At 33.9% G+C, this 24,922-nt stretch overlaps 2 protein-coding genes across 2 annotated transcripts; one reads left to right on the top strand and one right to left on the bottom strand.

The window, feature by feature from the left end:
- Positions 1-9,056: 9,056 nt before the first annotated feature.
- RpL23A (ribosomal protein L23A) lies at positions 9,057-13,638 on the bottom strand. The gene is made up of 5 exons (XM_085957902.1): positions 13,557-13,638; positions 12,615-13,204; positions 11,906-12,033; positions 10,521-10,697; positions 9,057-9,239 (listed from the first exon to the last, which is right to left on the bottom strand). The coding sequence occupies exons 1-5, from the start codon at positions 13,585-13,587 to the stop codon at positions 9,155-9,157; spliced, it is 1,011 nt and encodes a 336-aa protein (XP_085814028.1). The 5' UTR covers positions 13,588-13,638; the 3' UTR covers positions 9,057-9,154.
- A 286-nt stretch (positions 13,639-13,924) lies between these two features.
- Positions 13,925-24,922, top strand: RabX5 (RAS oncogene family member RabX5). The gene is made up of 6 exons (XM_085957508.1): positions 13,925-14,353; positions 15,313-15,414; positions 15,497-15,561; positions 18,266-18,396; positions 20,591-20,792; positions 21,868-24,922. Exons 1-6 carry the CDS (start codon positions 14,124-14,126, stop codon positions 21,933-21,935), a joined length of 798 nt encoding a protein of 265 aa, XP_085813634.1. The 5' UTR covers positions 13,925-14,123; the 3' UTR covers positions 21,936-24,922.

The following is a 24,922-nucleotide window of genomic DNA, read 5'->3' as shown; positions in this document are numbered from 1 at the left end:
GGTGAATGGCATATTTTATTATTACCTATGAAATTAGGTAATAATTAATGATCATTGATACAACTTGATCAGGTATTTACAAAAAAATCATGTACCTATTAGTAAATTTATTAAAAATTACATAAATAAATATGGTATACCGTGGTCCATGCAACGATGTTCATTGTTCCGAATATCCACTTTTCGGAGCCAGAGTCAGCACTGAGAATGACTCCTATATCCACAGTGCTTACTTGTAAATAAAATGCGTTTTCTCCTAGTTTAATGAAATTATACTAATCATCAAATCTCTTCTTAGATAATGTGGGAATCATAAATTGGAGACGAGAATGCTTGATATATCGTCGGTGTTTTGTAAAAAGGGCGAATTAACCAAAATGCTACTTTACAGGAGGAGGATTTTTAACTTTTAACATTTATTTGTTTTTTACCTGTAGATGATTATAAATATCTAACAAGTTTATAATAAAGCTTATAAAGAATACTGTAATTATAATAGGTATTATTATATAATATTTTAAAAGGCCCAATATGTCACATTTGCTTTTTATTTCGTAATTTTAATTAATTTAATTTTAGTCGATTATCGTTTTTAAGTACTTTCCTGTGGAGATAAAAATTCGCCGTTTTTACACATCAAAGCTAGTGGGGTACATATTGTATTTTCATTAAAATCTCGATTTCGCCAAAATGGTCGATTCGCCCTTTTTACAAAACACCGACGATATATACTGATATTTAAATATAAGATAATGAACTTTGTTTTTCGTTTCCTGAAAAATCGACATTTGGTCTATTCGGAAAACAAGTACTATAGCAACGATAGGTGAAGTCATCTAATTGAGATGATATTCTTATCCTTGTGTAATATACAAATTCATGAATGTGTTAATATACTAAATATGAATAGAAACACCGAAAACTCTTGTGACAACCAGGATATTCACCACAAAACAAATTAATAAGATCAAAATGTAATAGCCAGTCTCCATTGACCAAGGTTTTGAAGCCGGACTCGATTTATTCCATTACTCAGAGAAACACAAAAGGCACCTACAATATTATCATTTTTGAATGAGCGCTCTGTTCACGTGACAAAAATTAATGTAAACTAGCAGAGCCAGCCTGTCTCGGTAGGTCTTGCAGACATCTTGGCATCGTAGTGTTTGGTAGTGGATTTTAATATAATTGTAAAGTAAATCTAAAAAACATAATACGCGTTGATGATGCGGTAGTTTTCTCTTTGGTATAGACCTCAAACAGTTTGCTGATTTGTCACTGGATTTGCAAGTCGTTACCGCTAATGTAGATTTGTGGTCATATGCATAGCGATTTAGCTATTCGAAAATTCTGCCTTCAGGATGTCGTTCAATACCACTACAGACTGCTAGGCCTAGTAGAACAGGTGGTAATCACCTTTTGTTACCACTGACATTTTGATGCAATATATTTGTAGGTATGTATATAAATCTTAAAGGGCGTCATGCATTTAAATTTGATAAATTATACATCTCAATCATTTGATTATAATGCAATACCTAAATATGATTATAAATTTCTATCCAATATAACGTGAATTAATCTCCCGCGTTTCCCATTTAGGTAAAGAAGGTTAGCCGTGTAAAAGATAAATTTAAACATTGTATTATTTCATTGTCTATAACAAAAACAACTGCTTGCAGTTATAAATATTAAAAAATCAAATATCAGCATTATCGTAAAAACAGCAAACGTTACCCGGTGCGGGACGTTCATATTGAAACAAATGTTGATAAAGCAATTCATATGACTGACAGGAATACAATCAACTTAGAGAGGTCTTCATCTAGCAGTGGATTGATCCAGTTTGATGATGATAATGGCGTTATAAAAAGATAGGGTATGTAATAAATATAATTTTGATAATATAGCAATCATAATATTATGATCAAGCTGAGTCGAATTAGGTTGGGATAACCTTCATCCAGCACCAGATTGATGATGATAATGACAATATTTACCTAGATTATTAATATATCAGCAATTTTGATAAATATAACAATTCATATGACTGACAGGAATACAATTACAGTAAAACCTCATTAATATGAATTCTATGGGACCGAAAATCGAAAAAAAATTTGAATTACGAAATGTATGGGGTAAAAATATTAAAATTTTATTTTCATTAATTTCGTTTCCGATCATAGATGTGCCTACCAAATTCCCAATACAATTCTTTCAAATTAAAATCTGTGCAAATACAATGCACCATTAATCCATCAATTGAATTTACCAAGTAGCTGAAATTATAGAAATATACGAAATATTTTTTATTTTTCCAATTTGTCAACAATTGTTTTGCATTGGTTTTCTAGTAAAAGTATATGAAAATCCAATAAACAATTAAATACCTACAGCCCTGAAACATGTGAGTTATTGTTTTTCCTTTGAGTGGAGCGCGGTTGTGCGTCTGATGTCATACCGCTGTGTGTCAATGGGTCGTAAAATGTCAGGATTATTTATATTTCCTTCATAAAATAGGTAATTTTTGATGTTTTAAGAAAATTCTGTCACAATTTTCAATGACTGGCTCATGAAATAGTGTACTTTATTACGATTTATTGAATATTTTTATATGCCAGGGTTGTGAAATCATTTCGAATAACGAATTAAAGGTATCGTTTTATATGAAAATAATATTCAAGGGACTTTTTTTTCACGAAAATTTCGAATCATCAGGGTTCTTACCATCAAGGTTTTACTGTAACTTAGAGACGCCTTCATCCAGCAGTGGGATTGATTCAGCCATTGATAATGGCTTTATATTATATCACCGATTATGGTAAATATAGCAATTCATGACAGAAAGGAGTAGATCAGGTTGCGGAGCCCTTCATCCCGTAATGGATTGATATAAACATGTAGATATTATATTACTGGTTATATGTCTTTCACGTAGTAATATCAGATTGTTTAAAGAATTAAATTTTGTTTCATTCTTTACAATGGCAATTTTGTCTTCAGTAGATTCAAATTTGGCAAATTTTGTAATCTATGGAAATTGGTAGTCTCAAATATTTTTAGGTTTCAATTCAATAAAAAAATAGTGTGTGAACAACCGTAAAGTAGGTATTTAAAAAAAAATCAAATTTAGAATATTCCCTACATAGTTAATAGAATTAAACCAGTGGAGTCAAGACATTCCGATTGTACCAAGATTATGGTTTTCTCATCGAAAAAAAATTATCTGTGTACATACGATATTTGAATTAAAATAATCGGTTCTATCTGCCAATAAAGGATTAGAATGTCTTGAGCATTGGCGTCTTAGTCCGGAAAAACTAGCAGGTCAATTTTTAATATATTATTTTAATTTGCCTTTTCGTTGTATACTGAAAAGACGTATTGCAAATTGACTTTTTATACATTATTGAATAAGTGCTAGAAATTGTTATAGGTAGGTACCTACTTACCTTTCAAAAAATGTCCATTTTTCATAACGCCAACCCATCGTTAACCGAAATTGCACACAACGCGTTATATTTTTTTGTAAATTAAGTCCACTTTTATTTCTTTGCTTTTTGAAAAATCATCAATCACACGATTATATTTTTATATATATTTTTTTTTCAATACTGAGCATTGCAAGCGCGGTCAGTCTATCTTGGCCCATCGTATTGCATAGAAAGGTTTATATTCTTTTGAGAGTGGAAAAACATCTTTCACTTTCAACTGCTGTCATTGGTATGATGCAAATAAATTGGAGAACTTTGATCGACTCGGAAAATGTTTCGTTGAAATTATTGCTGAGTAAAAAATGTAGAAGAGAAACTGCACTATTAGCGCCATGCAAATCATCTCGTTGATAAAACACCAATAATTCATTTTTTAACTTGGTTATGTTTATTTCTTCAAACAGTTTTACCAAATTTACTTGACTTGTGGGAAAATTATTTTTAAAATCAGTGTAATTTTCTTTATTGAACAAATCGGATATAATGAGATGATCGTTGGATGCGAATCATGCTTCCATTTCCACTATAATTGTATCACAGACTTCAATTGCTACTGCGTGCGTACTAACTGCTTCACAAAAATGTTATAAATCACTAAAAACCAAACGTTGTGTGTATATGCAATAATGCACCAAAAACTATTTACATATGATTAAAATAACCAAAGACATTCGTCGAAACCTGTCAACGTATCCGAACCGCATACACAATTGCCGTCTTGAGACCAATTATCCGTCAACGTTATCATTCTGTTTCATTTAATTAGGTGAAAAAATCTTTTGTCTCACACTCAGGCATTGCCGATATCACAGTAATTCACGCATCGTTACAAGATTCGATGTCGTATTTTGTGTTATATCGATCTCTGTCTTATGTATGAGAAATGAGAGAAAATTTTATAAAAGTATTCGATTTGGGTCAAGTTCAAGGTCAAGTTTTGTTCGGGGAATTATAGCCCAAACAAAAAAAAACCCAACAGACAGGGTCGACACAATATCGCGCGCCCTATAATTTCAAATCCACCGATTATTATATCGACCCTTAATCGGCAGAACAACGTAAGCGACACTTTTTGGTAAATTGCGTTTTAAATGGAGAACTGTTCAATATCACCTAGCGCATAAGTGACAAAAATATTAGAGCCCGATCTCAATCGCGTGACATTTTTTTAGGGTCTGTGCCTTTTAGCGTTTTAACTTGCATCGCATTATAAAGTAGAGCAAAACAACGTAACCGACGTTATTTGATAGTGTAAGCTACGGTACGGTTTATTCGGTGGTCCGTCTGGTAGTGAGTTGTGCGAAAACCGATTTGGGAGCAAAGCTCGCGCCGTCCAGTAAAACTGGCTGAGATAAAATAAACCTGGTAAGAGAGTTTATTAAACAATAATTACCCGCCGTTCCATCTCACTACTGTCGGAATAATCTACGAAGAATAGTATCTTCCTGTAGATTTTTGAAATGTTAAAAATGTATAAGTATAATATTTATACTGAAAATTTGGATTCTTTGAATGAATCCACTAATGTCGTGATTCGGAATGTTTTCAGAAACGTATTTAATACACAGTAAGTTCAACTTGGGTTTTCATCTACCAAAAAAGATAATAGTGTTCTTTTTGTGAGAAAGTAACAAATATGTCTGGTGACGAGAGACTTCGGCTAATTGAAACGGATACTTACAAATGTCCCCTTACCGTAAAGGATAAATGCAAGGAGATGTTCTTTAATGATCTGGCCAAAAGTAAAAATCACAATGACATTTTGTGCGCAAGTTTTGACCTCGAGAAGGTGCTAAACACTCCCTAGTCGAAATACGCATACTATAATGAAAGTATCTACGAAAGTGGAACAAATGATGGATACTGCTTTTTATGGGGTGAAACTGATGGTAAACGTGGCAGTAATGAGATCTCAGCAATCATGCACAAATCTTTGGACAGGACTGACGAAGCGGGAAAAAATCAAGGTATTATTATACTGTGATTGGTCAGAATAAGAACCGGGCAACACTGGGTATGCTATCTTATTTTATGAAAAATTCAACTTTCATTTTCTATTACCAGTGGGTCTATTCTGTATTTATCGACCGCTAAAGTGATAAAGTGATAAATATTATCAAACTTAGGGTAGGTTTGTATTATAGAATTAGCACTTATTGTAACAATTACAATACGTTGATTATAGTTGTTGCAATAAGTACCAACACTTTTATATAAACCTACCCTAAGTTTGATAATATCTATCACTTTAGCGGTCGATAAGTATAGAATAGACCCACTGGTCGTACTACGATGCCGGTCGATTCCCTTCATGCGACAATTGAGTCATTTATATTCAGAGTAGTTTAGGCACTATCAGAATGACCCACCATCATTTCCAACGCTAGGTCATCATGTCATATGCAGAATTCCGTGACTGGAAATCTTTCGCTGCTACTTGCATTCCTTCAAAGTTAAATTTGGTGAATTACGAAAGGCATAATTTAAAAAACTTACCAAATATTGTACCTACTCTGGTGACAGTAGGACTAAACTGTTAGACCTAGAAAATGTCATCAGATCCCGATCAAGTGCTGTGATGCTTTAAGCGCAGCCACCCTTGCTGTATAGTGCTAAATCACCAATATCGGAGATCCAGTATAACGATCTTAAAAGTCTCTGTGTTAAATGTAATATCCCTCAGAGATGACGGATGAGTTTATGAAACTGCCACATGGATTATCAGTGGAAGATACTATTATATATATTATCTTCCGATATAGATTACCGGAATCCGATCAGGAAGATGTGAATGAGGATAATACAGCGATTACTGCTTAAAAAATGTGGGACAATAATTTTTTTGTAAAACTGAATAGTTGATTACAATTTTATTTTATCATAATTAGTAGGTCCCCATATTTAATTATGTACGAGTAGATACGTACCTATTTCATTTTGAAAAATAGCAATACCTGATAATATTAATAATATAAGCGAAACCTTAAAAACACCAATCATTTATTTTTATTTTACCTATATGTGATTAACTATCTACAAGCAAAACTATTAATTTAAAAAGTCAAAGTATTTTTAATTTATTTAACAACGTCCCCTTTCGTAAAATAAATGGGTGCTTATGTTATTTATTTTAATACTTAATTAGTAATGCCCTGTGATGATAATTAGCATGAAATTTATAAATAAAAACGACTACGCCAAATAGCGTAAGCGACATGCCTGGAAAAAATATCGTGTCATAGACAGGGACGGCTCTTGTATAGGAGCAAAGGTGCACTGATCTCCCAAATTATTACGTAACTATGTAATAATAAGTACATTAATTATTGTAAAATATCTTTAATTTGTCGCCCGTCTGCACGCATAAAATGCGCGTAATTTCTGGCGGCCTGCATGTATGCGTAGGTACGTCCTTCGTAGTATTAATTGTGCAGGAGAGAAATCGAACCGCCTGGCGATGATTTTTTTTTCACGCTGCCGATAATGTGGGCTCAGTTGTGATCTTTTTTTATTTCCGAACGTGCAATATTTACCTCACTTGGGACACTGTGCCTCCCAATCTGAGCTTACGAGCGCAGACGACATTTCACGACAATGCTGTGTTTGACTGGCGCGAATAATAACAACTCACAAACGCTTTTGAAGTCGGTACAAGATTCCCGCGTAATATTTCAAATTATTATATTATTATTTCGTACGTTATGAGGTAAATGCTACGTTGTTTGCCATATAATATTGAATCGATCAAAATATCGATTAGAGTGATATTGTGTTCATTAAGTTAGGTGTAGCAATCTCAACATACAAATACCAATTTTATAATTATTTTACCTTTAAAAATTAAATAATTTTATTATGCCTAGAGCAAAGTAAACTTGTAAGTAAGTAATTGATAAACTATTAATAACCTTTACATAATATAATATACATACTACAATTTTTTACGTACCTACTTATACTACTCTAAGAGAAGTAGTTATTTAACAAAAGCGTTACATTGTAACAATTTCTACAATATTAGGTATTTCAATAGTGTATGTGGAGTATGAGCGTTATTTTGAACGTAAGAGGATAAAATATTTTTTAAGAAGATGAACAAAGCAATTTTCCAATGTCAATTATTGAAGAAAAGAAATATAAATTATTCTATCAAATACAATATTCGTGTTACCGAAGTATTTTTCATTTTGAATACGTCTTTCAAATCAGTCCCATTTGGAGTGCAATTCTGGAGTTGAGGTGTACAAAGTATTAGCAATTTTTTAACAGATAGTAACTATATCCCGTTGAAAAATCACCGATCCATAGTATTTATCAAAATGATACAGCGCGTAGGTATATGCGGAGAATGTGGGATGCAAATAACCGAAAGGGGAGTATAAGATATGCCCGAATTGCGTCAGTATGTGAACTTCAACCGACCATAACTCGCGTACTACCTATCGGAGCTACACAAATGAGGAGTTTACGGCTTTGTACCAATGACATATTGTCTAAAATACTTGCATCAGTTATAATTTATGGAAGTTAGGAGTGTCAAACGTGAAAACTACGTTGGTACATATGAAATGTATTACAATAAAAATCGAAAAGAGTTTGTATGCCTTTTGCATCATACCTATCATATCCAGAAGCTTGGACTTTATAACTTTGACAATAAATAAATGCTGTCGGTGAATGTGAGCGTCGTTTCGTTTCTCAACCCCCCCCCCCGCATAAGCCTACCTCCACTCTGAAGGCTATTGCCGATTTTTTTTCAATACCACAAAAAGGAAAATGCATATCTTTGCATGCACTCCCTAATTTTATGATCACCGGCCGCCACTGGTCATAGACATAAGCAAAACAGCGTTACCGCCACTATCTCGAAAACTAAAAGCACTATTGCAATTGTTTTATAATTTCCGTATAGGCAGTAACCAATTATTATTAACCACATTAACAGAATTCATTTTTGGAACTAATTACGGAAATAATTTAAAAAAAACCTTCTCCTCTAAAATTTATGAATTGTCGCTTACGTTGTTCTGCCGATTAAGGGTCGATATATGACATTGCACATATTATTAATATTATTATGTCGGATTAAGGTATTTATTTTGGGAGGTCATTGACCGAATGACCTAAGCAGCGGGCCGCCACTGGTCTTGAGCGACGAAAATGTCATTCTGCCAGACGTGAACAGTAATATTGCGGAACGTAAGGATATGTCGAATATAAATATCGCTTCTTAAATGTGACCAAATCAATTCGGTAGACACACAAATAGAAGTGAAGATGTTGAAATATCAACAAACTGTCGTTTAAATGAGAAATTGTTTTCCAAAATGTTTTAGGATAATAATTTAAGAGATCATGATACAGATGTAACTTGAAAATAACATTCTTAACATGTTGTGTTGTTTATCCCATATTTCTCCCCACTCAGAATTTAAAAATTGTTACTACCACACCTAGAAGGAATATCCATGGATCAACAGTATATACTATAACAGTATCCCTTAATTGCAGCGTGTCAAATTACCCATGTGAGATTGGTTCACAAATAAAAAAAGGTAATTTGTTATAGTGAAGAGAAGACTCTTAATCCTCCAGACACATTTATTTTGTCCTTATAATGTACAAATATATAATAAAAACAGACAAAGTCCATCCATTTATATAATTCCAATCTTGTTTGCAACATCCAGGGCATCGTAGTCCCTGGCCAGCCTTACGTAAGCCTTCTTCTTGCCATCGGGCCTAGAAATAAAAAGAACACACAGAATGTAATCTTCTATGACGACAGATGGTTACACATAATCAAATTCTTGTACTACATTAAACATAGTTATAAAATAGAAGCCTAATATCATTCAAATTTTATTATGATCAGAAAAGTATATGGATGATTAATTATTATTCAGAAAAAGGTTATGCTGAAAGTAAATTTTTTTTTTAATCATCCCGAGCCATCATTATCCTGATTACCTTCATCCGCAATTAGTTTGAACAACCGAAGCTCTACTGTATATATTTTGACAAAGGCAAACCAATACAACTTTGATTATTGATAATAAAATTTAACTCAACTCTTCATAAATTCAATATTCCGTCATTCAAATATTCAGAAATATAGCAGATAACGAAGAGAAAAACACTGTCCACAAAGTGACTCAGACGTATAACAAATTATGAGAGTTATAACTCTTAACCCAGTTAATTTATAACAGTGGTTGTCCAACCGGTTGGAATTCAAACTTAGTACATTCTGCGTGTCGGATTAACAGTTCAAAGCATTATCAACTTTCTTGCCGACTATTACAGGCCAGGCGACCCTGACTTACGAACATTCTACTTTCGCACAATTCGCTATTTCATACATTTCTTAAAATTTAGATTTTTATTGATAATGCAAAAACTGTGCGCTTCCATGCAGTCGTTCGTCTCTCCTCCGCTCCCAGTCACCTTCTCAAATACGTAAAAGGGTGGTATTTAACTATCTTTTGACATGTTGAAGAAAACACCTGATTGCTAATACGCCTCGTTAACTTTATTATACCCGTTAATAAATAAATATTTTGAAGTAGGTACACTTTTTGATATTTGTTTTACTTCCCTCTACTTTAGAACATTCAACAATCGTACACATTTTCGGGAACTAATTACGTGCGGAAGTCGCCCGTAATGTTAAACTAAACTGAGCACCTAGGGGTGTCATGCACAAAAAAGTGTATAGCTTATAAAATTAGCGGTTCAGCCATGACACAAGTGCATTGAAGATGGTGTACGATTGACTTACGGGCAGTCTCTGACTCACATGTTCCATGTCAAGTCATTTATGAATGACATAATAATATGTCCATTGTATTTCCTATAGATAGACCCAAGTGTCATATAAAAGCATATAATTAAAAGGTTTTCAGTGGTTTCTTCTTTTCAACATATTTCAAAGAGATTCCCATAGAATGAGTTCATCATAAAACCTTTTTTACAAACATTAAAAACATTACGTAGTAACATAAAATATTTTATATTGCTTACCTAATAAGGGTGTTGACTTTAGCAACATTGATGTCATACAGTTTCTTCACGGCCTGACGAATGTGATGCTTATTGGATTTCGTGTGCACAATGAATACCAGTGTATTGTTATCTTCAATCTTTTTCATGGCTGCTTCGGTGGTCAGGGGGAACTTGATGATGTTGTAGGCATCCATGCTGTATTGAAAAACGTAAGGTTTGATTAAAATTTAATCACTCGAAAGGACCACAGAATTGCTCTACAGTGGTAAATTCAGTTTGATATTTCTTTTCAATATACATCAAAGAGATTCCCATCAAAAATATTCATCATAAAATGTGGAATGGTAGAGAACAATCACATCTTCCACCATTCAATAAAAGGATTAAGTCGATAAATGCTTAATCTGCTAAATAGTTATCCGAGATGGGTTAAATTTGCGATTATTAGCGTAGTGCGGAATAACATTTTAAAAACCAACTAGAAAATTAACAGTTACGTGAAAGTATTGCTTCCATTGTGGGAATTTCATATTACAACGTTTTTAAGAGGTCATATTCTTATTTGTCTGGTGGTTGTTTATCCAGTACAAATCTTGCAGTCGATTTTTAACTAACTTCCCGATTTGCTAGACATTGGAAACTTTTAGAATATATTAGAATACGGTGCCAATGCATTCTTTTAATACTTTTAGCCATCTTTAAGTAGAATTGAATTCATTTTCAGTTAATTCTGTTTTGTATGAAAAGTTATTTCGGAAGAAATCCGTAATCCAATCCACAATTATTGGTTGCTAGGGGTCTGGGGTCCTAGGAACTTAATTATTAATATATACGTGCGTTACTATGGAAATCAATATGACATGTCAAAATGACATTTCAGTATTATTTCTATCAAGTACAAACTTTTTTGATCGTTTAAGCTAGTCAAGTCAAGTTTATATAATTCAACAGAAAATTTTAAAATGTTGTATATAAAAAGTTCTTTTTATCTTGTAATTATTTTTAAATTAATTCATATTTAATACAGCTTTTAAAAAACCCATGGAATTGCATGGCAATAGAGGTGTCAGAGGTATGGGTGTCGCCGAAAATACTTCCTTGTTGGTTTTGCGAGCGAATGGGCAGACAACAGCCAAGATATGAGTTATATACCTACTATATAAATTAACAGATATACCGGAGGCTTTATCATATCGTGTAATAATTCACTTGCCAGCAGCGAGCTGAGTGGAATTTTTAGGGGTGACAATGACTACTATTTAGACGTGCAAATTGGAAAATTATGTGGAAAATATATGAAACATTATTGAAAATTTTAAACAATTCAACGACTACAATACAGTATCAATAGATAGCAGTGCTTAATTACATGAGAAGTATCAAATAATAACAAATATTCTCACCGTGTCCTCTTGGCGACTGACTTCCTCTGGTATTTAGGGTTGCGCGGAGGACGGAAAGTCTTGGGGCGTCTGAAGTGGACAGAGTTCCTAATCTTTCTTTCCCGTGTACCATGCTCACCTTTGGTCACCTATAATAATAAGTGAACTCTTTAATAATAGATTTAATCACATGTCAATACCAATATTTTAAAATAAAATCAATTTTATCCAACCAAAGCCAAAGAAAAGAACATAATAAGTAATCTTCCTGATTTATAGTTTTGATGTGCAGTAAAAATTATGGTAAATGATTGTATAACTTCCTTTTCAGACCAAACCTAATCTATTTTACTTAATATAATTTTAGTTTGTGATAGTGATGCATCATAATGTATGAAAATTTCAAATTATAAATTAACAATTATTATTGGATCGAAAAGCCTATGCGCCGACAGAAAAAGGTATTTATTATAATTGTCTACATGGAATAAACTGTTTTCGTTAAAAAAATATCATAAAAGCTCATGACGACATCTGTGGCACAATTACCAAAATTATTAAACCAAAGGCGTTCATATAATCAAAAGTTAACTTTACTAGAATTTCATCCCGAAATAGTAATTTCAAATTTCACTGATGTTCACGCAATTTTTTACTCGCAGAACATAACTTCACAATAAAATTAAAAAGAATAGTCACTAAATATTAATAAATGAAAATATGAACATACCTTCATCTGGGCTTTGCGGGCCTTGACAACTGCGATCTTGATTCCAGTCTTAAGTTTAGCTCCCTTAACCGCAGCGGCCTTCGCCTTTGTCTTGGCGACCATTTTCGCCTTGGCTCCATCGAGCTTGGAAGCGGCCTTCACGGCCGGCTTGGCTCCCGCTGGCTTCTTCGCTGCGACCTTAGCTTTGTCTCCGGCTTTCGGTTTGTCTGCAGACTTCGCCTTGTCCCCGGTCTTCGGTTTGGCAGCAGCCTTCGGTTTATCGCCGGTCTTCGCCTTGTCAGCGGCTTTGGGCTTATCCGCTTTGGGTTTGTCGGCCGATTTTGGCTTATCGGCACCTTTGGCCTTTTCCGCAGCCTTGGGAGCCGCAGCTTTGGGCTTATCGGCAGCTTTAGGTTTCTCTGCGGCTTTAGGCGCGGCCTTCGGCTTATCCGCGGCGGGCTTCTTCTCGGCAGGTTTCTTTTCCGCTGGCTTCGCGGCCGGTTTGGCGGCCGCGGGCTTGGCTGCGGCGGGTTTGGGCGCCTCGGTCTTGGGGGCTTCGCTCTTGGCCTCCGGTTTAGGCTTCTTCGCCTCGCTGGCTTTGGAGCCAGCCGCTAAAACACAACAAAGAAATCGTATGTCAAAATATTATAGGTTATGATTTCACCGAAACAGCGCTGTCAAATGGATATGATCAGAGTTTGTGTAGTGATTTCAACATTAATCAAAGAGATTCCCACAAAGATATCATCATTAAACCGTATCTATTCACAAAATATGTCGTTAGTGACAATTCGACATGTGCGGGATACCGCGTGGCGACAGATGAAGTTTATGTCCGTTTCGCAAACGTAGTCACCGTAATTGTATTATAAACCACAAAATGAGAGACTCGAGACGAAAAACTAGCACAGTATGGTAAAACACGATCACTTAAACAGTAAACACTACGAATTTACACCGTACCTGGCTTATCCGCGGGCTTCTTAGGTGGCATATTTAATAGAAAAGATGGTGGCCGATCATGGAACGACTCAGATCGAGAAAGGAAGATGCCGGCAGCGCTATCTGGCGGCGATAACTATGAACAATATTTTGCGAATTTACAATCGAACCTAACTTCGGACCTATAACTCGTTGACATGTTCATAACTATCGTATGTTTTGTTGTCACTTCCGTTTCCATTGACAACACTATGTTTGAAAAAATAATAATGTTTGTGAAACAAACTTTTCCAAGTTCATACATTACTGACCTATTTATAGTCCCGATAATACTTGGAGATAAAAGTTGAAAATAATTTCCACTCTTGAATCTTTATGTAACGATATGTTATTGCTATGAAAGTAATATTGTACACTTTGTTTTTTTTGTTTAAATCATTGCTTAGTCAAGTAAACAAGGCTACATGACCACAAATATATTATTAGTTAGGTATTGCAATAATAAAAGTATAGTCCTCCGTTACTTATCATACAGTAATGAGTGATATAATATAAACTTGGTTATTTTACTAAGTCTTATTGCTCAAAATGTTAGCATCGCGTTCGGCTATTTTCAAGATGACGAAAGATGATTATTTAGAGAGAAAAATTCATTCCATGCCTCGTCCATTTTTAAGTACCGCCACTCCAACACAGCAGATAAGCTTTTCAAAGATTGCATGTGAAGCATCAAAATCAATTACAGCGTCTGGCTTTAACATAACAAAAGCAATCTTTGTCGGTGACGTTGCTGTTGGTAAAACTTCTCTTGTGAATAGGTAAATATAAACATAATATTATGTAATAAGAAATGCCTACTAAAATTAAAAATTTTATGAAGACCATGTCATTGTATTAATAAATGTTTGTCTAACATAATAGCGCCTGTACACGTGCATATATTTACTGGCAGGAATAGTGCATATTATCGTGGCAATATCTGTTTTACACGTAAAAGTGCTGACTGTCTCTCCATTCTCATTCTTCAAGAGTAAGCGAAACGCGATGTTGTCATTCTATGGTACTATTTGACAGATAATGAAAATCGGTTAACCTCAAAATGAGTCTCTCCGCGGTGTAGTTTGTTTTTCTGCCGGCAGGTTGGCCACGATCATTCTACTCCGCAGATCGAAAAAATCCCAACTGTCGCTGAAATTTCAGAAGCTTCCGAACATTTTTGATTCATGCGTGCCATCTTGTAACTTGCATGACAATACGTGTAGGTATATACAATATGCATTTCCTTGTTATGGCCGCGAGAATACGTACTGTCAGCAATAAATCCATGCATGTGTAAACAGCGTATAATAATATGTTTAGATTCTGAATTCATAAATTTCAAATCTAATACATTGTTGTGATTAAGTCTCTTCACCAGCGCTCGAAATGGAAAAGTTTACGAACCGGAGCGCTCGAAAATTTTCTGAGAATATTAACATGGTTATCAAATTTTATGGGTATTTATTAAACATAAGTGTGCTAGATTTTTTGTTATATGGTATATCTAGCTCAGACGGTCAACATATTATTATAACCACGAGACGGAGCGATAACTTTACAGATTCCACGAACCGGAACGGCGCTCCGGTCCATTTCGAGCCCTGCTCTTCACCTTTATTTTTTGGTCGAAGGCCATATTAGAACAATTAATTAAGAACAACACAATAATAGTAGGAATTGTTATTATTTATTTAATATTTTTTTCCCACATTATTTACCTATCATACTTTGTTTTTAGGTTTAGTCATCGCATATTTGAAACAAACTACAAAGCTACAATTGGAGTGGATTTTGAGGTTGAAAGATTTGACATTCTTGGAGTGCCATTCAACTTACAAATGTGAGTTTATTTTTTATTTGTTATTATATTACTATGTATTAGGTACTGTCATGATATATTATAAAATTCGATATTTTTTTAGTTGGGACACTGCTGGTCAAGAGAGATTTAAATGTATTGCTCAATCATATTACAGAGGCGCTAGTGGTAAGACATATTATACATTTGCACATTTTTTTTTATAGATATTAAATATAATCTTACAGGTCACTTTGTCATTCGGTACGGTTAGCATGATCATTCTAGTAAGAAAAATTCTCTATTTAAAAACAATTCAACTTAATTTACCGCATCGCATTGTCCAAAGAATGCATTAAACACAATCACTGCTGACCTGTTAATTAATTTTTAATTACCGCATTTAAATATCATGTTAATTATATCTAATGGCCAGGTAACGCAAACGCGCGAGTCGCGATGTCAGCACTAAATGAGTTAATGCATTCTTTGGACTGCATTAATGCATAAAAATATTAAATACGTTAGGTCAAATTTAATATAAAATAACTCATTGAGTAACTAAATCTAAACAATATTATAGCACCTGTATGGATTTACTTGCAGCAATAGTGTGTATTTTAAACTATTGCGATAATAATTATTTACCCGTAAAAGTGCTGACTGTCTCTTCAATCTCATTCTTCAAGCGTAAGCGAGACGAGATGTTACCATTGTATGGTGCTATTTGATAGATTCAGACAGGTTCGTAGATAATCGGTGAATGTCAAAATAATCTGTGCGGTGTAGATCATATTTCTTCTGGCAGGTTCACCACGATCGTTTTACTGCGCATGCGCACCGCCATGCAAGTACCAATTATTGTGTGAAAATTTAAAAGCTTCTGAACGTGTTTGATACATGTATGCAATCTTGCGACTTGCACGATAATACAATATGTATACACATGCATTTTCTGGTTATGGCTGCGATAATACGTACTGTCAGCAGTAAATCAATCCATGCACGTGTAAACGGGGTATGACAATATTACAACAAAATCAAAACTAATTACATTCACATAAATTATGTAAAAGTTTATATAACAATCCGGCAGTAGATTGCAGGCAATTTGTGGTACTTTGGTTATTTTTTCATGAGGTTAAAGCCGTGTTGCCACGATCCAATTACGATCCATGTACACTTGGACCAAGCGCCATCCAAGCGCACTCGTACGGGACATCTTCATACTAACTACTCCTATCCAAGCTACTTGGACCGCGTCCTACTCATCCAAGTTAGCTTGGATAGGAATAATTAGTATGAAGATGTCTCATACGAGTGCGCTTGGATGGCACTCGGTCCAAGTGTACTTGGACCGTGTTAACCCGGCATAAGGAAAGAATCTCACAAATATTTATATTGTAAATAATTTTATAAAAGAAAATTGTTATTTCTTGATGGAACAGGTTATTTCTTCTTTCTTTCGACCATGTCCGATCCTAATAGGATCATATGGGCCTCCACAGAGTAGAGGTTTGTATTGACAGATTTTGTTTTTTACGAGAAATGGATGTCAGCCGCTTGCTCAACCTATTAGGTCCATACCCTGACACACACAAATTGAAAAACAATATGTGTACTTGCCAGACCCAGGATTTGAACCTGGGACCCACGGCGTTATAGTCCAACGCTTAAGCCGCGCGGCCACCGTGGGCGTTTATTTAGATGATAGATTTATTTAGATTGGGCGTAGATTTACAGGTTATTTAGAAGCATATCAAATTTTCTGCATGATTATTGTTATTATTTGTCATTGGTTTCAAGCACATTACATCAAGCACTTATAACGCGTCTAGGACGATTCGGCGCCGAGACAACTGGGTAAATCAAATGAAATTCGAAAATAAATAGACGTTCGTAAATTATAGGTACCTACATAAAATATACATACTTATTTAATATTATTATTTATATTTAAATTATTAATTTGGTGAGAATAAGCACACATAAATAATGATTTAATTGTGCATATGTTTAAATTCCAACGGGAAAAGAGTTATTTTTATATAATGCCTCAGGCATGATAATTCTCAATCCGCAATGAAATCATTATGTTAAGAATAACATGAATTTAAACTACTAAGTAGTAGATAGAAACTGATTAAAATTCCTCGTCTACTTTCTATATAAAATCGTAATGAATGTCTATCTATTTTATTCTACAGTGCGGCGTGAAATTGTCCCAGTTGTCCCATTCCCCTTAGAACCGTCACGATAGTTGTTTGCTTCATGTTGTGGCCGTTGCATTAAATAGAATTATATTCCGTGTCCGATCCTAATAAGATCATATGGGCCTCCACAGAGTAGAGGTTTGTATTAACAGATTTTGTTTTTACGAGAAACGGTTGTCAGCCTATTAGGTCCATAAAACTAAGATTCTAATTCACAACTATCATGTTTAAAACTTTTTTTGTCTTGCAGCTATTTATTATATTTTAACCCTGAATTTAATAACCTAGTTATGGAGAATAACAATAATATCATTATAATACAAAGTACTATTTTTATTGCCAAAATTTTGCATAAAAATTTTTTTTTTTTATTGTATTATCACTTCATGATTTTATTATACAAACACCTCCAATTTAGATTTTCTATTAATTAGCACTTCAAATATTTACCATTGAAAATTTTGCCTTCGCTTTTAAAATGGCATGCACCACTGCTCTAATTCAAATCCTTTACTCAATACGCATTACCTTGATACATATAAATAGTAATGAACAACAACCGAATGGCTATGAGCTGGACAGCTGAATTGCATGTCTATATTTTCTAGGAATCAAGCTAAAAATAAATGAATGATAAGAGTATCTCTTCTATGAACTAAACCATTATCTTATTTTTACAGCTATTATACTAGTATTTTCGTTATGTGATCCTGCATCACTGAATCATGTGAAGACTTGGTTAACAGAGGCACTAAAAGCAAATAATTCTTCTCCGCTGATTTTTTTGGTGGGAACAAAACGGGATAAGATTGTGAGTATGTATTCAATTTACTTATATTATTCTAATATAATTATTTACACTAAGAAAATGAACAGTTTAACAAAATAATAATTACTGAAACCAATCAATTTTTAATTTTACATATTAGAAAAGTACAGTAAGTATGTATATTTTAGATAGCAAGAGACACAAGACGTTTTCAATATACTGTGATCCCGCATGTCCGTATCTCGAGCTAGTGTGTCCATAGATGGTTACATGTAAATTGTACGTAAAACATTTCACCGTATCACAGTTCGCCGTGAGCTTTCTATCGGAAAGAGATGACCGTATACTATACTGTCTCCAATTTTATTAGATTCAATATGAACATTAATTCAATTTTCATAGCTGATTTTGGCAAAATTCATGAATTCAAGAAAAAAACTTAACCTTACCTACCTTAACCTAACAAATAATCCAGTATATCGGCTATTTTCAAAATTTGTTTACCGCTGGCTTCCTGTAAACCGACAAAAACCGTGTTTTATTTAGACATGAATTTTATTTCAGTACTATACGACCCAAAGAGGTGGGACGGTTTTTAATTTATACCACTATATTTTTCCGATACAACATTTCACGGTGAAGTGTGATACGGCGACCTGCATGCGTACAAATTTCCGGACACGTCCGTTAATACCTTAGCCCAGTACTCCGCAACCGGTGTGCCACGAGACAATTCTAGGTGTGCCGCGGAGCATTGCTTAAAAACACAAATGATTTTGTATATTATAATTACTTGATAGCCAAAATTGCGTACATGGCTGATAATAAATAAATTTGAGCACCTGCATAAACTTAATAAAACAATGCAAGGTCAGAATGAAAATATATTGACGTGATCTGACAAATTAGAAGGATTTAAGACAAGGATCTCTACAAATGTACCAAAGGACCTACCAGACCACCAATGAAAACAAGCAATTAATTTTGGATCCGTCTCCAAAACATTTAACTTTGCTTTAAAAGAAATTTCATCATTACTTTCATCCAATCAATACGACTGGATTCGAAACCCTTTTGCAACCAATGCCGAAAATTCTATAGAAGCGATTATGCTATTTTCTGGATTTCGGTTAATAAAGATCCTTGAATTTATATAAAAAATCCTTGTATTGACAAGGTTACCAAACTAAGTAAGTAAGGCTAAAAACTTTTACGTTCATTGAAACAAACTCAGGTATCATATTAATTAGTTCTTCTATTGCTAATACAAATACATGGGAATATGTAGGTATTGTGGAGCCCAAGCTCAGGGGGGGTGGCGTGGCTGGTCAAGCAGATAAGTGAGATAAACACAAATTACATGTTTGCTCTAATAGCAAAAAAAGTCGCCTGCGGCGCGGTTTTACTTTGCTAACGTTACTATTTTAGCACATACGATTGTGGGATACAATTTATTATTATTGTGTCAATACTCGACATATAATTATTGTTAAAACGACAACTAACCGTAATTCAAGTGGATGTATTAATAAATACAAAAAGTCGCTAAACATAGAATCAATACGATTAATTTTACATCGAACATCATTTGAAAAAACGCTATTTTAAAGTAACACTGTCTTTAACCCTAGCGATAGGTAGGGGGGGGCGCCGAATATTCTGGCCTGGGGTCAATGTTTTGGTGTATAAATTGTTTTACGTGTGGTGTGCCGCGGAATTCTGGGAAGACCTGTAGTGTGCCGTGGCTGAGAAAAGGTTGCGGAGCACTGCCTTAGCCGACCTTATAACTTCCGCAGCGGTACCCCCGCTGTCTCACTCAGTACCCAGACATTTCACACTCTCTGTGGACTGCAGCTGTGGTTATGCTCACCCACAACTCATTGTGAGTTTTTGCATCGACTGGTTGCCGTAATCGGCGAGCAGCCTTAACCATCTTAGATTACCTTTTTAATAAACAAAATACCGAGTATCTACAGCAGGTTGCAAGACCACTGAATATCCACCTCAGTGATATTTGTTTACCAATGGTGTAGAATCCAATTATTATTTTAAATGAAAATTTTAAACATGACTTTGTTATTACAATTTTTCTTTCTTCTAAGAAATTGACTCGAAAAATAGAAAAGACAATATGAAAGATCATTTTCTGATTGAATGACGTTTGGTCAGTTCAATCATTGAATCGAGTTTCTTTTATACGTACCACTATACTGTCGATCCATGTTATTTCTTTCAGACTGCATCATCATACTTGAACATAGAAAGAGATGCAATTCGTATGGCGGGTGAGTTGAACGCTGAATACTGGGCAGTTTCGTCGAAAACAGGAGACTGCGTCAACAATCTCTTCAACCGCATAGCTGCGTTAACTTTTGATATGTCAATACAGAAAGAATTCCAGTACAAGGATGAATCCACTACCATCGGAAACCCAATGAGTAAGCTCTACATTCTCTTCTCTACATAATATTTTGTTAAGCTACTCATGTAAAATTATTTGGTATCTAAAAGACTGATAACTATGCCAGCCTACATACAATCTTTCATCCACACATTTGCCTTCGTGAAAACAACAATCCAATAATGTTGAGGCATTCATAAATATTCATAAATTCCTACTCAGTTACTCAGTTAGGCAGTCTGTTCAACTTTACTTTATTAATGTTGACAGGTTCCTCCCAAGAAACTCAGTGTGATAAACCCCAAAAAACTGCCCCCCCCAATCTTAATAAAAAATCTCATAACCTACCTACTTAATTATTTTTCATGATGGAAAATTTTCGATCATCTTTAAATACCTACCCCTAGGCTAAAAGTATTATGAATGGGTATTGTGAAGCATCCTTTCAAACAAACCTTAAAATTCAATGAATCCTTTTTATTTTAAATATGCAATGAATATTATTAGTATCGACTGCAATTTGTTATTTTACATTCTTGGAGCATTCCTTTCTGTTATAGTTTTACGACACTTTGCAGTCGGCACAAAGAATATCTTTGTGAAGGGTGACGACAGTCACCAACCCTTGAATATTTTAATAAGATAAAAATGTGAAAGCCAGTCGTCACAGACCAAGACTTTGGGCCACATTTACTTAATGGCGGTCTATTTCATTTGCTTAATGGCTTAACTAATGCGTATTATAATATAGACATACATATTTAAAATAAGATATTTTTTAACACATCATGTTTACGTTTATCCCATATTTCTTCACACTTGAGAACGTAATCCATTTTTCTTATTTTTGTGTTCCTCAAAGATACATAATACATCTTATTCTTAAGTCTAGTCCAGACCAGGAACATCTGTACGTGAACTTATCCATCCACAGCGCAATGCAAATGATATTTTTTTGTATTATTAAATGTTTGTGAAACGACTTTCAAAGAGTTTGTCTACAATGTTTATTTTGTTCACAAACAGATGTACTATCGTGTTCTGAACTATGTATAAGAAAATTTTTATTTATACTATCATAATATCCATTATGTAACTTTGTTTGCTTTCAGTGTTGGGTCATCAAATCAACAGTCAGAACAAAAAACGCCAACCAAAATGTATAGGATGTATGATGTGAACAAACTAATGGAAGCTACCGAAAATCATGTATGGTAAATTGTACGTAAACACTTGTATTAATAAAATTTTCGGCACAAACATTTGTACGCATTGGAGATGGCAGAAAAGTTTCAAGACCGTATTACACTTTCTGCGAGCAGCATTTCACCGAGCTATAATTTTGTACGTACACGTGCCTTTTATTTGAGATGCGACGCTTATTTCTAAATATTAATGTTCCAGTTAGATTCCTAACCTTTTTGAGATAAGATAGTTCCCAACCTTTTTGTACCCTAGAGCACATTTTAAAATATCGGTATTTTACCACGTTTTTCTTAGCTCGTATTCTTGTTTGTCCGGTGGTTGTTTATCCAGTACAAATCTTGCAATCAATTTTTAACTAACTTCCCGACTAGCTAGACATTTGAAACTTTTAGAATATATCAGAACACGATGCCAATGCATTCTTTTAATACTTTTAGCCATCTTTAAGTAGAATTGAATTCATTGATTCATTAATTCTGTTTTGTATGAAAAGTTATTTCGGAAAAAATCGGTAATCCAATCCAATATTATTGGTTGTTAAGGGGGTGGTCCTAGCAACTAAATTATTAATATATACGTGCGTTACTATGGAAATCAAAATGATATTTCAGTATTCTATATTTGTTTGTTTGTTGCAAAATAGCAAAAAAATGATTTGTTGACAATAATTGTCTTATTTGTCCTAATTTATTAATACATAGAATTGTCAAGTTTATATGATTTAACAGAAAATTTAGAAACGTGGTATATAAAAAGTTCTTTTTATCTTGTAATTATTTCAAAGTAAATTTATAGTTGGACATAGGTAATAAATACACAAAAAAATAATTTTAAAAGATATTCTGTAAAATGAATACACCTCATGGTTGCTTCATACATACAAACTAAACTTTATATAAATATCAACCTCAAAGTCAGTGTGATCTTTGGTATTGCATTTCATTGGCCAGTGCCTCATAATTGGGAGAGTATGATGATATTTCTGTTAGTAAACAATCATAAAGATGCTCATCGGTAAGTCGAGATATATATTATAATTTAATTTTTGAAAACAATGATTCACAAAGGTATGTGGAACCGAAAAATGATTTTATCTTATATTCCGCTTTTTTAAAAATAGAAACTTTCTTCTGGCCACTGTATTCCTCATCAGCTGCTATTAAGGATTTTAGCATATCGACGGTTCCTACGTAAACTCGGACATCTACCAAAAAAGGATTTTTTACTATTTTATGCCAAAACACTTAAAATAACATCCCCCTTGATATAAAATTAAGAGAAAAAAAAAATCTCACTTAATTTCAGAAAAAAATGTACATAAAAACTGACAAATACTGTAATTTTATTAAATGAACTGCATAAACATAATATGTCAGTATTTACATGAACACCAGCCAATCATTTCTGGTCACATAAACAGATAAATGCCAGTTGTCTTTATGTACGTCGTGCAGGTGGCAAGTTGTCTTTATATACTCCGTGCAGGTGGCCTAAACAAAGTACATTTCCTTATATCAGAGAATAGGTATTTTTAAATGAGTAGTCACATAACAAAAAAAGTCGAAAATAAAAAATTTGAAAACCATCATAAAAATCCCCGAAACAAGCATGGCCTTCATAAACTACAAAAGATGTTGTTTATTGTAATGAACGCTGGTAGGTACCTACGGACTTCACTAACCTTGGATTTTTCAACCATAATATGCGTAAATACTTTTTCATTATTGTCGGCGAAAACAACAATTAGGTAAGTACTTAGACACTTAACTAGTGTCATAAACGTAATCCGTCCCCGTCGGCACCCTGTCCGATCGGATTTTATTGCTTAGGGTTGAAATGTTTTTAAACGATCGACACATTAACAGTATTTTAGCTCGGTATATCCGATAAGTTGCTCGTTAAAACAGTGAATAAATGTATGGAGAAATTCATCAACCAAAATGTCAACGAATGTTTCCTCATTACATCCGAGATCTCGCTAGTCCGAGATCGTAATAACCCAGTTCGACTGTAGTGTGATTATTGTTTTATTCGCTGAATGATACCAGTCTCAATTCAAATAAAAAATGTTAGTTAATAGGAAGATAATAATATTCTTCTAAATAGTTAAAATTATGAGGATTTCAATAGTAATAAGTCAAGTTGCTAATAATTGATATGAATTCTTTCCCACATAAAGTGAGACATGTGGTAGTTGGCTCATTAACGGATGTTTGGAAGTCAACGTAAAGTCGGACAACTACAGTTCTACCAAAAGTATATAATTTAGAAAGAATTTAATAATGAGTAAATAAACTCTGTATAATATTTATAATACTCCCTGAATTTCAGGTGCTTAGTAATTAAAACATAGAAGTTCAGTAGAAAACAAACTATTTTTACTTCAAATAGCTCTCCTGTAAAATTACGTTTTTGTAGATGTCTGAGTTTACGTAGGGACCGTCAATATCATTCTGAAGGTTTAAAATTTCTAGCTCCACTTCTTCTGCCTTCACTTGAACAAGCTCTGCAATGTATGCGTAGCTATTTCCATTATATTTATTTGGCAAGTAAAAGGATTGATAAAAATGTGACCATTAGCTCGATGATAGTAAACTGCTGAAATCTCTTTTCAAACTATTCTTGAAGCACTTGAAGGCGCTTAACAAATAATGACACCTTGAATTCACTGTTACCTGGTCTAGCAGAGTAGCCAGACAACATAAACATGTGGACTTATGCAGGCAAATGAGTTTGAATTACATATTTATTAAATAGGTATTTATCTAACTCGTCATAACAAAATTGAAATAAAAAAATTCTATCACACTCGGATAGTGGCAGGCACGGGGTTGGGAATCCCTGAATTAGACTATTTCACGTTGATACATATGAAATATCTTATAATTACGAGTACCTACTTACTAAGAATTCTTATACTCTATATGAGATGATTTTATTGGTTATGAACAATTTTATATT

Source organism: Rhyacophila brunnea, unplaced genomic scaffold (genome assembly GCF_057557595.1).
Source record: "Rhyacophila brunnea isolate RB1 unplaced genomic scaffold, BYU_Rbru_1.0 scaffold_7, whole genome shotgun sequence".
Classification (NCBI taxonomy): Eukaryota; Metazoa; Arthropoda; class Insecta; order Trichoptera; family Rhyacophilidae; genus Rhyacophila; species Rhyacophila brunnea.
This window is presented reverse-complemented; position numbering and strand designations above follow the sequence as displayed.

Excerpts from the sequence above, each read along its gene's own strand:
- RabX5 (XM_085957508.1), top strand. The coding sequence starts at position 14,124 with ATGTTAGCATCGCGTTCGGCTATTTTCAAGATGACGAAAGATGATTAT. Across the intron at positions 18,397-20,590 it reads GAACAAAACGGGATAAGATT|ACTGCATCATCATACTTGAA; the intron begins GTGAGTATGTAT and ends TATTTCTTTCAG. Across the intron at positions 20,793-21,867 it reads TACCATCGGAAACCCAATGA|TGTTGGGTCATCAAATCAAC; the intron begins GTAAGCTCTACA and ends GTTTGCTTTCAG.
- RpL23A (XM_085957902.1), bottom strand. The coding sequence starts at position 13,587 with ATGCCACCTAAGAAGCCCGCGGATAAGCCAG. Across the intron at positions 12,034-12,614 it reads CCCGCAAAGCCCAGATGAAG|GTGACCAAAGGTGAGCATGG; the intron begins GTATGTTCATAT and ends TTATTATTATAG. Across the intron at positions 10,698-11,905 it reads TCAGTCGCCAAGAGGACACG|CATGGATGCCTACAACATCA; the intron begins GTGAGAATATTT and ends TTTTCAATACAG.